Raw genomic sequence first — 14,613 nt, 5'->3', positions numbered from 1 at the left:
CAATACATTTACCTCAAAAACTTCATTATTCATTCATTATTCATTAGAATTCATTATTCATTTAAATTCAATCTGTAACTAATTCATACTGAAGCACATTTCATTTATTCCACAGAGAATACAAACACCTCATTTGCAGTAAACATCATATTCAGCATTAATAACATCAGCATGCCGATGAACCCTGACCTCAGGAGTGACACCTACACCCAAGTGAAGAGCATCTTCACTAACATTGTAAGTGTACATCATCATGTGCTTAGCAGATAATGTTCCCCTAAACACGATTTATTTGTTCTGAAAAGACCTATCAATTTTGTCTCAAAGTAGAAAGTCGTTGTAGAAATTCAATTTAATTCAATTCATGTTTATTTGTATTGCGCTTTAAACAATTAAAATGTGGTAATTAAAAGTGAATATGTTCTTTATAAGAAAGTTTGTCCCTGATGAGCAAACCGGTCTCGCACCGCAGAAATATGACATCACTTCCTGTTTGGTGACTTTAAAGTGAAATTCCTTAGTCAAGTAAATCCAAAGTATTTAGAGAAATCAAACCTATTTTTGGAAATTTTATGAAAACACTCTGTAGATGATATTGACCCAATGTGCAAGTGGCCCATTCCACAGAGACTAATGCTCTCCCATACCTTTAGTGATGTGGCTTTTTACACTGAGTGCTGAAAGCAAGCCAGATGGTCCCTCTCTTCTTTAGTCTGGAGGACGTGGTGTCCATGCTTTACAAAATAAGTAAATTAACATTTTGATTAGTCTGAACACAGAACAGTTTTCCACTTTGCTTCAGTACATTATAAATGAGTTTTGGCCCAGAGAGGATGGTGGAGTTTCTGGATCATGTTCACCCATGCCTTCTTCTTTGCAGGATAGAGATTTATTCTGCATTCATGGATGACATGCAAACTGTGTTCACAGACAATAGTTTCTGGAGGTGTTAGTGAGCCCATGCAGTGATTTCCATTACAAAATCATAATTGGTTTAAGTGCAGTGGCCCCTGAGGGCCCGAACATCACAAACATCCAATTAGAATTTTCGCCCTTGTCCCTTGTGTACAGAGACTTCTCCAAGTTATTTAAAATGTTTGATGATATTATGTTTTGTAAATGATGAGATATTTAACTGTTTTACAATTTGATTTTGAGGAACATAATTTTGAAATTATCCCACAATATGTAGACACAGTTTTTCACAGATTGTTGAAGCTCTGCCCATCTTTACTTCTAAGAGACTCTGTCTCTCTGCCCAATTTTGTTGCCCTCTTCAACTTTTTTGAGACGTGTAGTAGCCATTAAATTCGAAATGACCTTTTTTTTTTTTTTCCCAAAATGGTACCATTCCTTAGTTTAGACATTTTACACAGTGTCCCAACTGACTGTCAGGTTGGTTCACAATAAAAATAAAATATATTGATGGTTCTTCCAGGTGAACACAGTTCTAAATAATTCTGGTGCACCTCCATCTGAACCCACCACCTTCAACTTCACGTAAGTTCCTGCAGAAGATTGCAGTTCTGACATTTTCTCTGTGAAATTCTTATGGTGAAGTCATTTGGACCATGACATTATTGCTTTCTCTTCATTTTAGGAGTTTAGATGATCAAGTTAATGGTTACATGGAATACAGTTTATTAAGCTGCTTGAGTCAGCGTGAGAACGGTAGGTTACACCACAATTTCATCACCTTTTTTTACAAAACCATCTGTATTTTCTGTTACTAATGATTTTGAATTTTCAGTAAATTACCCTGGAGCTAAATTTTTTTTCTTGTAGACACATCTCCAACACTTACTACAACTACACCTCTGGTACAGACTTCTCCAGAATCTCCATCTACAATGTACGAGTCATTTTTTTACATCATGTTTATAGAAGATTTACATTTCTATGTATTTATAAATTCTGGCTTGTGTTTCTGCAGCAATGACTCACTACTCAGTCCATCTACACCTCAGGAGCAGATTTTTCCAACAGCTCCAACATCTCTTACATCTCCAACTACAATGTACAAGGCATTTCTTAATATTGTATTTAAGAAAATGTACATTTTTATTTACTTCTAAAATAAATAAAAAGTACATTTTGTCTTTCTGTTTTTCTAGATATGAATCAGTGGATAATCCAACTACACCTCAGGAGCAGACATCTCCAGAACCAACAACTTCTCCAGAACCAACAACTTCTCCAGAACCAACAACTTCTCCACAATCTCCAAACCAACCGTATGAAAAATATCTTTATTAATATCTTTTATAAAAAAAATTTTTTTTCCTTTGACCTCTGTTATAAATTTATACATTTTGAATCGTTCTGTTACTTTTAGTGATCAATCAACAATTACTCCAACTACACATCTGGTACAGACTTCTCCAACATCTCCAGGTTCTCCAACAGCTTCAACCACAATGTACAAAGCATTTCATCCAACCATATTTGAGAAAGATTTTAATCACTTTTTTTATGCTTTGATCAATTATGGATTTTTGTTTTTCTTCAGCGATCAGTCAACAGATACGCCAACTACAGCTCAGGAGCAGACTTCTCCAATTTCTACAACATTGCCAACATCTCCAACATTAGTAACATCTTCAACATCACTAGCATCTTCAACTTTTCCAACATTGCTAACTTCTTCAACATCTCCAACAACACCAACTTTTTCAACATTGCCAGCATCTTCAACTTCTCCAACATCACTAACATCTTCAACATCTCCAACTTCTCCAACATCGCAAACATTGTCAACTTCTTCAACATTGCCAACATCTCCATCTACACCCCAAAAACATACATCTCCAACATCTCCAAGACCTCCCCACACAAAGTACGAGGCATTGTTTAATAATATTTTGAAGATGTACATTTTCATTAATTTCTGAAATAGATTTCGAAACTCTGGTTCTTTCTGTTGCACTAGCGATGGATCAATAGTTTCTCCAACTACACCTAAGAAACCTACTTCTCCAACATCTTTAATTGCAATGTACGAGGCATTTATTTATATTATATTTGAGAAAGATTTACATTTGAATCACTTCTTTTATTCTTTACTAAATATCTGGATTTCTGTGTTTCTCCAGCAAACAATCAACAGCTATTCAAACTAAACCAAAGGAACATCCTTCAAAACATCATTCAGATCATCATTCAGAACATCATTCAGATCATCATTCAGATCACCATTCAAATCATCATTCAAATCATTGTTCAGAAAATCATTTCAGAAGGTACAAGTCATTTTGTATATCATATTCAAGGAAAATAATTTTTCAGTTGAGTTTTAAGATGAATTTTATGGCTCTTTCTACTTCTTTAGATATGAATCTACTGTAACTCCAACGATACATTGGAATCAGACTTCTCCAACATCTCCAACTTCAACATCTCAACCTTCTCCAACATCGATAACATCTCCAACTTCAACAACAGCTCAACCTTCTCCAACATTGATAACATCTCCAACTATAACTTCTCCAACTTCAACTTCTCCAACATCTCCAACTACAATGTACAAGACATTTATTCATCTCAGATTTAAGAAGATTATTATGAATAAATAATTATTGTAAATAATTTAAATTGATCTTTGATGAATTCTGGATTTTTGTGTTTCTTCAGGGAACAATCAACAGCTACTCCAACTGCAGCTCAGGAGCAGACTGCTCCAACTACAGCTCAGGAGCAGACTTTTTCAACTTCAACAACATCTCCAACATTGCTAACATCTCCAACATCTTCAACTTCAACAACTTCTTCAACCACAATGTACAAACAATTATTTTAAACCAAAAATAAATGAAGATTTTAATCACTTCTGTTCTGCTTTGATAAATTCTGGATTTTTGTTTTTCTTTAGCGTTCGTTCAACTGTTACTTCAACCACAGATCAGGAGCAGACTTCTTTAACATCTCCAACATCTCCAACCACAGTGTACGTGTAATATCTTATATTTAGGGAAGATTTACATGTTTAGTGACTTTTGTGATGCATTTATAAATACTGGCTTTTTGTGGTTTTCTAGTTATGAATCAACGGTTATTCCAACTATAATTCAAGAGCAGACATCTCCAACTTCTGCAACATCTCCAACTTCAACATCATCAACTACAATGTACAAGGCATTTATTTATCTCAGATTCAAGAAGATTTGCATTGCAAATAATTTCAATTGGTCTTTGATGAATTCTGGATTTTTGTGTTTCTTCAGGGAACAATCAACAGCTACTCCAGCTACAGCTCAGGAGCAGACTTCTCCAACTACAGCTCAGGAGCAGACTTCTCTAACTACAGCTAAGGAGCAGACTTCTCTAACTACAGCTAAGGAGCAGACTTCTCTAACTACAGCTACGGAGCAGACTTCTCCAACTACAGTTCAGGAGCAGACTTCTCCAACAACAGCTCAGGAGCAGACTTCTCCAACTACAGCTCAGGAGCAGACTTCGCCAACTACAGCTCAGGAGCAGACTTCGCCAACTACAGCTCAGGAGCAGACTTCTCCAACGACAGCTAAGGAGCAGACTTCTCCAACTACAGTTCAGGAGCAGACTTCTCCAACAACAGCTCAGGAGCAGACTTCCCCAATTACAGCTCAGGAGCAGACTTCCCCAATTACAGCTCAGGAGCAGACTTCTCCAACTACAGTTCAGGAGCAGACTTCTCCAACTACAGTTCAGGAGCAGACTTCTCCAACTACAGTTCAGGAGCAGACTTCTCCAACTACAGCTCAGGAGCAGACTTCTCCAACTACAGTTCAGGAGCAGACTTCTCCAACTACAGTTCAGGAGCAGACTTCTCCAACTACAGTTCAGGAGCAGACTTCTCCAACAACAGCTCAGGAGCAGACTTCTCCAATTACAGCTCAGGAGCAGATTTCGCCAACTACAGCTCAGGAGCAGACTTCTCCAACAACAGCTCAGGAGCAGACTTCGCCAACTACAGCTCAGGAGCAGACTTCTCCAACTACAGTTCAGGAGCAGACTTCTCCAACTACAGTTCAGGAGCAGACTTCTCCAACTACAGCTCAGGAGCAGACTTCTCCAACTACAGCTCAGGAGCAGACTTCTCTAACTACAGCTCAGGAGCAGACTTCTCCAACGACAGCTCAGGAGCAGACTTCTCCAACGACAGCTAAGGAGCAGACTTCTCTAACTACAGCTAAGGAGCAGACTTCTCCAACTACAGTTCAGGAGCAGACTTCTCCAAATACAGCTCAGGAGCAGACTTTTACAACTACAGCTCAGGAGCAGACTTCTCCAACTACAGCTCAGGAGCAGACATCTTCAACTACAGTTCAGGAGCAGACTTCTCCAACTACAGTTCAGGAGCAGACTTTTACAACTACAGCTCAGGAGCAGACTTCTCCAACTACAGCTCAGGCGCAGACGTCTTCAACAACAGCTCAGGAGCAGACTTCTTCAACAACAGCTCAGGAGCAGACTTCTCCAACTACAGCTCAGGAGCAGACTTCGCCAACTACAGCTCAGGAGCAGACTTCTCCAACAACAGCTCAGGAGCAGACTTCTCCAATTACAGCTCAGGAGCAGACTTCGCCAACTACAGCTCAGGAGCAGACTTCTCCAACTACAGCTCAGGAGCAGACTTCTCCAACTACAGCTCAGGAGCAGACTTCTCCAACTACAGTTCAGGAGCAGACTTCTCCAACAACAGCTCAGGAGCAGACTTCTCCAATTACAGCTCAGGAGCAGATTTCGCCAACTACAGCTCAGGAGCAGACTTCTCCAACAACAGCTCAGGAGCAGACTTCTCCAATTACAGCTCAGGAGCAGACTTCGCCAACTACAGTTCAGGAGCAGACTTCTCCAACTACAGCTCAGGCGCAGACGTCTTCAACTACAGCTCAGGCGCAGACGTCTTCAACTACAGCTCAGGCGCAGACGTCTTCAACTACAGCTCAGGAGCAGACGTCTTCAACTACAGCTCAGGAGCAGACTTCTCCAACTACAGCTCAGGAGCAGACTTCTCTAACTACAGCTAAGGAGCAGACTTCCCCAATTACAGCTCAGGAGCAGACTTCCCCAATTACAGCTCAGGAGCAGACTTCTCCAACTACAGTTCAGGAGCAGACTTCTCCAACTACAGTTCAGGAGCAGACTTCTCCAACTACAGTTCAGGAGCAGACTTCTCCAACTACAGCTCAGGAGCAGACTTCTCCAACTACAGTTCAGGAGCAGACTTCTCCAACAACAGCTCAGGAGCAGACTTCTCCAATTACAGCTCAGGAGCAGATTTCGCCAACTACAGCTCAGGAGCAGACTTCTCCAACAACAGCTCAGGAGCAGACTTCGCCAACTACAGCTCAGGAGCAGACTTCTCCAACTACAGTTCAGGAGCAGACTTCTCCAACTACAGTTCAGGAGCAGACTTCTCCAACTACAGCTCAGGAGCAGACTTCTCCAACTACAGCTCAGGAGCAGACTTCTCTAACTACAGCTCAGGAGCAGACTTCTCCAACGACAGCTCAGGAGCAGACTTCTCCAACGACAGCTAAGGAGCAGACTTCTCCAACTACAGTTCAGGAGCAGACTTCTCCAAATACAGCTCAGGAGCAGACTTTTACAACTACAGCTCAGGAGCAGACTTCTCCAACTACAGTTCAGGAGCAGACTTCTCCAACTACAGTTCAGGAGCAGACTTCTCCAACTACAGCTCAGGAGCAGACTTTTACAACTACAGCTCAGGAGCAGACTTCTCCAACTACAGCTCAGGCGCAGACGTCTTCAACAACAGCTCAGGAGCAGACTTCTCCAACAACAGCTCAGGAGCAGACTTCTCCAACTACAGCTCAGGAGCAGACTTCGCCAACTACAGCTCAGGAGCAGACTTCTCCAACAACAGCTCAGGAGCAGACTTCTCCAATTACAGCTCAGGAGCAGACTTCGCCAACTACAGCTCAGGAGCAGACTTCTCCAACTACAGTTCAGGAGCAGACTTCTCCAACTACAGTTCAGGAGCAGACTTCTCCAACTACAGCTCAGGAGCAGACTTCTCCAACTACAGCTCAGGAGCAGACTTCTCCAACAACAGCTCAGGAGCAGACTTCTCCAATTACAGCTCAGGAGCAGACTTCGCCAACTACAGCTCAGGAGCAGACTTCGCCAACTACAGTTCAGGAGCAGACTTCTCCAACTACAGTTCAGGAGCAGACTTCTCCAACTACAGTTCAGGAGCAGACTTCTCCAACTACAGTTCAGGAGCAGACTTCTCCAACTACAGTTCAGGAGCAGACTTCTCCAACTACAGCTCAGGAGCAGACTTCTCCAACTACAGCTCAGGAGCAGACTTCTCCAACTACAGTTCAGGAGCAGACTTCTCCAACAACAGCTCAGGAGCAGACTTCTCCAATTACAGCTCAGGAGCAGATTTCGCCAACTACAGCTCAGGAGCAGACTTCTCCAACAACAGCTCAGGAGCAGACTTCTCCAATTACAGCTCAGGCGCAGACGTCTTCAACTACAGCTCAGGCGCAGACGTCTTCAACTACAGCTCAGGAGCAGACGTCTTCAACTACAGCTCAGGAGCAGACTTCTCCAACTACAGCTCAGGAGCAGACTTCTCTAACTACAGCTAAGGAGCAGACTTCCCTAACTACAGCTCAGGAGCAGACTACTCTAACTACAGCTCAGGAGCAGACTTCTCTAACTACAGCTCAGGAGCAGACTTCTCCAACTACAGTTCAGGAGCAGACTTCTCCAACAACAGCTCAGGAGCAGACTTCTCCAACTACAGCTCAGGAGCAGACTTCGCCAACTACAGCTCAGGAGCAGACTTCTCCAACAACAGCTCAGGAGCAGACTTCGCCAACTACAGCTCAGGAGCAGACTTCGCCAACTACAGCTCAGGAGCAGACTTCGCCAACTACAGCTCAGGAGCAGACTTCGCCAACTACAGCTCAGGAGCAGACTTCTCCAATTACAGCTCAGGAGCAGACTTCGCCAACTACAGCTCAGGAGCAGACTTCTCCAACTAGAGTTCAGGAGCAGACTTCTCCAACTACAGCTCAGGAGCAGACTTCTCCAACTACAGCTCAGGAGCAGACTTCTCCAACTACAGCTCAGGAGCAGACTTCTCTAACTACAGCTCAGGAGCAGACTTCTCTAACTACAGCTCAGGAGCAGACTTCTCCAACTACAGTTCAGGAGCAGACTTTTACAACTACAGCTCAGGAGCAGACTTTTACAACTACAGCTCAGGCGCAGACTTTTCCAACTACAGCTCAGGAGCAGACTTCTCCAACTACAGCTCAGGAGCAGACTTCTCTAACTACAGCTCAGGAGCAGACTTCGCCAACTACAGCTCAGGAGCAGACTTCTCCAACAACAGCTCAGGAGCAGACTTCTCTAACTACAGCTCAGGAGCAGACTTCGCCAACTACAGCTCAGGAGCAAACTTCTCCAACTACAGCACAGGAGCAGACTTCTCTAACTACAGCTCAGGAGCAGACGTCTTCAACTACAGCTCAGGAGCAGACTTCTCTAACTACAGCTCAGGAGCAGACTTCTCTAACTACAGCTCAGGAGCAGACTTTTCTAACTACAGCTCAGGAGCAGACTTCTCTAACTACAGCTCAGGAGCAGACTTCTCTAACTACAGCTCAGGAGCAGACGTCTTCAACTACAGCTCAGGAGCAGACGTCTTCAACTACAGCTCAGGAGCAGACTTCTCCAACTACAGTTCAGGAGCAGACTTTTCCAACTTCAGCTCAGGAGCAGACTTTTCCAACTTCAGCTCAGGAGCAGACTTCTCCAACTACAGCTCAGGAGCAGACTTCTCCAACTACAGCTCAGGAGCAGACTTCTCCAACCCAAACAGCATCTCCAACATTGCTAACATCTCCAACATCTTCAACTTCAACAACTTCTTTAACCACAATGTACAAGAATTTCTTTCAAACAATAATAAAAGAAGATTTTAATCACTTCTGTTCTGCTTTGATAAATTCTGGATTTTTGTTTTTCTTTAGCGATCATTCAACAGTTACTTCAACCACAGATCAGGAGCAGACTTATTCAACATCTCCAACATCTCCAACCACAGTGTACGTGTAATGTCTTATATTTAGGGAAGATTTACATGTTCAGTGACTTTCTATGATGCATTTATAAATACTGGCTTTTTGTGGTCCTCTAGTTATGAATCAACGGTTATTCAACCTATAATTCAAGAGCAGACATCTCCAACTTCTGCAACATCTCTTACCATAATGTATTAAGCATTTAAATGTCATATTTATTCAAAATGTACCTTTTTATTCATTGCTGGAAAAAAATTCAAAACTATGACTTTTTCTGTTACTTCAGCGAAGAATCTCCAGTTCCTGAAACTCAGGCACAGACTTCTCCAGAACCACCAACCACAATGTAGGAATCAATTCTTTATATCATATTTAAGGAAGATTTACATTTTCATTTATTTCTGTTATTAATGTATCATTTCTGTATTCTGGTGTTTCTTCAGTGATGAATCAACGCTTAACCCAGCTACACCTCAGGGGGAGACTTCTCCAGGACCTTTAAGCTCAACGTACGAGTAATTTCTGTATTCGATATTTAAGCAAGATTTACTGTTCCGGTAACTTTTGTGATGCATCTGTACATTCTGAATGTTTTTTGTGTCTTTAGCGATGGATCAGCTGTGGTCTATGTCAGGCTGGTCTTCAGCAGCTCCACTCCTGTTCCTAGTGAGAATGGTGTCAGTGCTTTCAAAGCACTGCTGAATTCCACACTCTCAAAACTTCCCGACACTGTAACACTGCTGAACTTCACTCACAAAGGTCCCTTTTCCTGTTTAAATCCACAGTAAAGATCCAAATATCCACCTTGTTGTCACAAAGTTCTACGGTTTCCAGCAGTGTTAGCAGTAATAAATAATATTTCTCTTGTATTTTGTTGATACATAGACATTTCAGACCGCTCCTATGAAGTCATCCTTACATTCCTCATCAGAAACATCAGTGTTCCAGAGAGCTTTAACCTCAAGAACAACATCTACACCCAACTGAAGACCATCACCAATGAATCTGTAAGTGAACATTAACTTTGAAATAGAACATTTGACTTCTATTAGAAAGGGGTTTAAGCATCAGACGTCGCCCACACGTGCATCACCAGTCCCTTTTGGCCAATCGAATTTTAAAGTAAAGCAACAGGAGCTGCACACCTGCTGTGACACAGTTACAACTAAACATTTAGTATCCTGATTGTTCTCCCCAGGTAAATACACTTCTGATACCTCCTGGTGCTCATCCAATCGATCCCACTTCCTACAACTTCACGTAAGTTCAAGCAGAAGATTGCAGTTCTGACATTTACTCTGTGAAATTCCTATGGTAAAGTCATTTGGACCATGACATTATTTCTTTCTCTTCGTTATAGAAGTTCAGGGAATCAAGTTACTGGTCACATGGAATACAGTTTACAAAGCTTCCTCAGTCAGCCTGAGAACGGTAGGTTACACCACATTTTGATCACCTCGCTCTCCAGAACTATCTGTATTTCCTCTGTAGTGCCTCGCCACTGCCTCGAACTGAACACAAGAATGCGGGACGGCGAAGTAGTGCTCACACAAGGGTTTATAGTGATTATTGTGTTGGGGTGAACGTGGGTGAGTGTGTGTGTGGTTGTGTGAGTAAGTGTGTGGGAGAGAGATAGTGGGGTGTGTGCTCGGCATCTTCGGCCTCGTGGGAAAAGAAAGGATGGCTGAGGGACCTGGAGGGGAGCAGTTTGAGGCAGAGGACATACTTGGGTTTTGGTGGACGTCTTCGTCCTCGCTTACAGGTGCTTCTGCCTGTGAGGGGGAACAAAGAGATACGTTCATTTAGTGGAGTCAGAATCACGCTCCCTTCTGCAGGCACCACGGCCTCTTTTCATACACATCGATCTCCTCAAGGATAGTGAGGAGCAGCTGTACTTCGTTCAGGCTCCAGCCATGTCTCATTACTCTGCCCTGCCCTTCTCACGTGTGGTTTTTTTAACATTCCACAACACTGGTGCTGAACTGCTGCTGTCCGTTAAGCACCACGCAAACAGTCGTATTCGGACCGTTGTTCCTGTAGTGGGCATGCTGGCGTCATTTGGTCACACGTCTTGCTAATAATTCTGAACTTATGAATGTTTTATTAAATCACACTGTAACTAACATTCTTCTCTTGTAGACACATCTCCAACACTTCCTCCAACTACTACTCTGGTACAGACTTCTACAGGGTCTCCAACCACAATGTACGATTTTTTTCTTGTATCGTATTTATGGAAGATTTACATTTCCATTAAGGTCAATTATGAATTAATAACTTGTGGCTGTTTGTTTCTCTCTAGCGATGGATCAGCTGTGGTCAACGTCAGGATGGTGTTCCACAACTCCACTTCTGTTCCTAGCGAGGATGTCGTCCTGAGTGATTTCAAAGCCATGCTGAACTCCACACTCTCAAAATTCCCCAGCTCTGTAACAGTGCTGAACGTCACCTACGAACGTACGTTCTCCTTTCTTATCGAACCTGAACAATTCACTGATAGACAGATATACCGTAATGAATCCTGAGAGGGAAAGCATTAGGTTGTTGCATATCTCAGCATGTCAAGAAGCAGGATTTGGAGCACAGTATCAGCCATGATACAGCACCCATCTAGCAGATCGGGTTAAAAAATAACATGTTCAAAGCACAACAGTGGCAGCTTGTCGGTACTACGGTTTGAAGCCCAGACATTTTGATCAGTAACCCAGAGCCTTAACGCTGGAAGCACCAGTGTCCATTGCTAATGAAATCTGCAACTCCATCATACTGAAGCTCATTTGATTTATTCCACAGCGATTTCAAACACCTCCTTCGCAGTTCTCGTTACATTCAGCATCAGTAGCATCAGCATGGCGGAGGATCCTGCCCTGAGGAACGACACCTACACCCAAGTGAAGGTCCTCATCAATGACACTGTGAGTGACCATCACCATGTGTTAGCAGATTATCTTCCTCTGATTCACCTGGACACTTAATATTATACGTTTAATATCTTGATTGTTTTTCCAGGTAAACACAGTTCTAAATAATTCTGGTACGCAGCGTCCAGTGGAACTCACTACCTACAACTTCACGTAAGTTCCTGCAGAAGATTGCAGTTCTGACATTTACTCTGTGAAATTCCTATGGTGAAGTCATTTGGACCATGACATTATTGCTTTCTCTTCGTTATAGGAGTTCAGGGAATCAAGTTACTGGTCACATGGAATACAGTTTACAAAGCTTCCTCAGTCAGCCTGAGAACGGTAGGTTACACCACATTTTGATCACCTCGCTCTCCAGAACTATCTGTATTTCCTCTGTAGTGCCTCGCCACTGCCTCGAACTGAACACAATAATGCAGGATGGCGAAGTAGTGCTTACACAAGGGTTTATAGTGATTATTGTGTTGGGGTGAACGTGGGTGAGTGTGTGTGTGGTTGTGTGAGTAAGTGTGTGGGAGAGAGATAGTGGGGTGTGTGCTCGGCATCTTCGGCCTCGTGGGAAAAGAAAGGATGGCTGAGGGACCTGGAGGGGAGCAGTTTGAGGCAGAGGACAGACTTGGGTTTTGGTGGACGTCTTCGTCCTCGCTTACAGGTGCTTCTGCCTGTGAGGGAGAACAAAGAGATACGTTCATTTAGTGGAGTCAGAATCACGCTCCCTTCTGCAGGCACCACGGCCTCTTTTCATACACATCGATCTCCTCAAGGATACTGAGGAGCAGCTGTACTTCGTTCAGGCTCCAGCCATGTCTCATTACTCTGCCCTGCCCTTCTCACGTGTGGGTTTTTTTTACATTCCACAACACTGGTGCAGAACTGCTGCTGTCCGTTCAGCACAACGCAAACAGTCGTATTCGGACCGTTGTTCCTGTAGTGGGCATGCTGGCGTCATTTGGTCACACGTCTTGCTAATAATTCTGAACTTATGAATGTTTTATTAAATCACACTGTAACTAACATTCTTCTCTTGTAGACACATCTCCAACACTTCCTCCAACTACTACTCTGGTACAGACTTCTACAGGGTCTCCAACCACAATGTACGATTTATTTCTTGTATCGTATTTATGGAAGATTTACATTTCCATTAAGGTCAATTATGAATTTATAACTTGTGGCTGTTTGTTTCTCTCTAGCGATGGATCAGCTGTGGTCAACGTCAGGATGGTGTTCAACAACTCCACTTCTGTTCCTAGCGAGGATGTCGTCCTGAGTGATTTCAAAGCCATGCTGAACTCCACAGTCTCAAAATTCCCCAGCTCTGTAACAGTGCTGAACGTCACCTACGAACGTACGTTCTCCTTTCTTATCGAACCTGAACAATTCACTGATGGACAGATATACTGTAATGAATCCTGAGAGGGAAAGCATTAGGTTGTTGCATATCTCAGCATGTTAAGAAGCTGGATTTGGAGCACAGTATCAGCCATGATACAGCACCCATCTAGCAGATCGGGTTAAAAAATAACATGTTCAAAGCACAACAGTGGCAGCTTGTCGGTACTACGGTTTGAAGCCCAGACATTTTGATCAGTAACCCAGAGCCTTAACGCTGGAAGCACCAGTGTCCATTGCTAATGAAATCTGCAACTCCATCATACTGAAGCTCATTTGATTTATTCCACAGCGATTTCAAACACCTCCTTCGCAGTTCTCGTTACATTCAGCATCAGTAGCATCAGCATGCCAGAGGATCCTGCCTTGAGGAACGACACCTACACCCAAGTGAAGGTCCTCATCAATGACACTGTGAGTGACCATCACCATGTGTTAGCAGATTATCTTCCTCTGATTCACCTGGACACTTAATATTATACGTTTAATATCTTGATTGTTTTTCCAGGTAAACACAGTTCTAAATAATTCTGGTACGCAGCGTCCAGTGGAACTCACTACCTACAACTTCACGTAAGTTCCTGCAGAAGATTGCAGTTCTGACATTTACTCTGTGAAATTCCTATGGTGAAGTCATTTGGACCATGACATTATTGCTTTCTCTTCGTTATAGGAGTTCAGGGAATCAAGTTACTGGTCACATGGAATACAGTTTACAAAGCTTCCTCAGTCAGCCTGAGAACGGTAGGTTACACCACATTTTGATCACCTCGCTCTCCAGAACTATCTGTATTTCCTCTGTAGTGCCTCGCCACTGCCTCGAACTGAACACAAGAATGCGGAACGGCGAAGTAGTGCTCACACAAGGGTTTATAGTAATTGTTGTGTTGGGGTGAACGTGGGTGAGTGTGTGTGTGGTTGTGTGAGTAAGTGTGTGGGAGAGAGATAGTGGGGTGTGTGCTCGGCATCTTCGGCCTCGTGGGAAAAGAAAGGATGGCTGAGGGACCTGGAGGGGAGCAGTTTGAGGCAGAGGACAGACTTGGGTTTTGGTGGACGTCTTCGTCCTCGCTTACAGGTGCTTCTGCCTGTGAGGGAGAACAAAGAGATACGTTCATTTAGTGGAGTCAGAATCACGCTCCCTTCTGCAGGCACCACGGCCTCTTTTCATACACATCGATCTCCTCAAGGATAGTGAGGAGCAGCTGTACTTTGTTCAGGCTCCAGCCATGTCTCATTACTTTGCCCTGCCCTTC

General features: G+C 43.2%; 3 protein-coding genes across 3 annotated transcripts in view; all 3 read left to right on the top strand.

The window, feature by feature from the left end:
* Window positions 1-14,613, top strand: part of LOC310724653 (uncharacterized protein) — a 125,536-nt gene that overhangs the window by 31,785 nt on the left and 79,138 nt on the right. The window contains exons 31-34 of the mRNA XM_083538894.1: window positions 116-237; window positions 1,439-1,500; window positions 1,601-1,671; window positions 1,786-1,852. Coding sequence (XP_083395020.1) covers window positions 116-237; window positions 1,439-1,500; window positions 1,601-1,671; window positions 1,786-1,852 — 322 coding nt within the window. The remainder of the gene's footprint in view (window positions 1-115; window positions 238-1,438; window positions 1,501-1,600; window positions 1,672-1,785; window positions 1,853-14,613) is intronic.
* Window positions 2,342-13,834, top strand: LOC310724751 (uncharacterized protein; the record flags this gene model as incomplete). Its single annotated transcript, XM_083539029.1, has 8 exons — window positions 2,342-2,394; window positions 11,347-11,501; window positions 11,838-11,959; window positions 12,054-12,118; window positions 12,219-12,289; window positions 12,999-13,065; window positions 13,162-13,316; window positions 13,677-13,834. Exons 2-8 carry the CDS (start codon window positions 11,375-11,377, stop codon window positions 13,832-13,834), a joined length of 765 nt encoding a protein of 254 aa, XP_083395155.1. The 5' UTR covers window positions 2,342-2,394; window positions 11,347-11,374.
* Window positions 2,418-9,270, top strand: LOC310724752 (uncharacterized protein; the record flags this gene model as incomplete). The annotated part of the gene is made up of 9 exons (XM_083539030.1): window positions 2,418-2,426; window positions 2,510-2,843; window positions 3,093-3,239; window positions 3,369-3,520; window positions 3,631-3,777; window positions 3,869-3,943; window positions 6,253-8,903; window positions 8,994-9,068; window positions 9,161-9,270. The coding sequence occupies 9 exons, from the start codon at window positions 2,418-2,420 to the stop codon at window positions 9,240-9,242; spliced, it is 3,672 nt and encodes a 1,223-aa protein (XP_083395156.1). The 3' UTR covers window positions 9,243-9,270.

Source organism: Silurus aristotelis (assembly GCF_946808225.1).
Source record: "Silurus aristotelis genome assembly, chromosome: 4".
Classification (NCBI taxonomy): domain Eukaryota; kingdom Metazoa; phylum Chordata; class Actinopteri; order Siluriformes; family Siluridae; genus Silurus; species Silurus aristotelis.
This window is presented reverse-complemented; position numbering and strand designations above follow the sequence as displayed.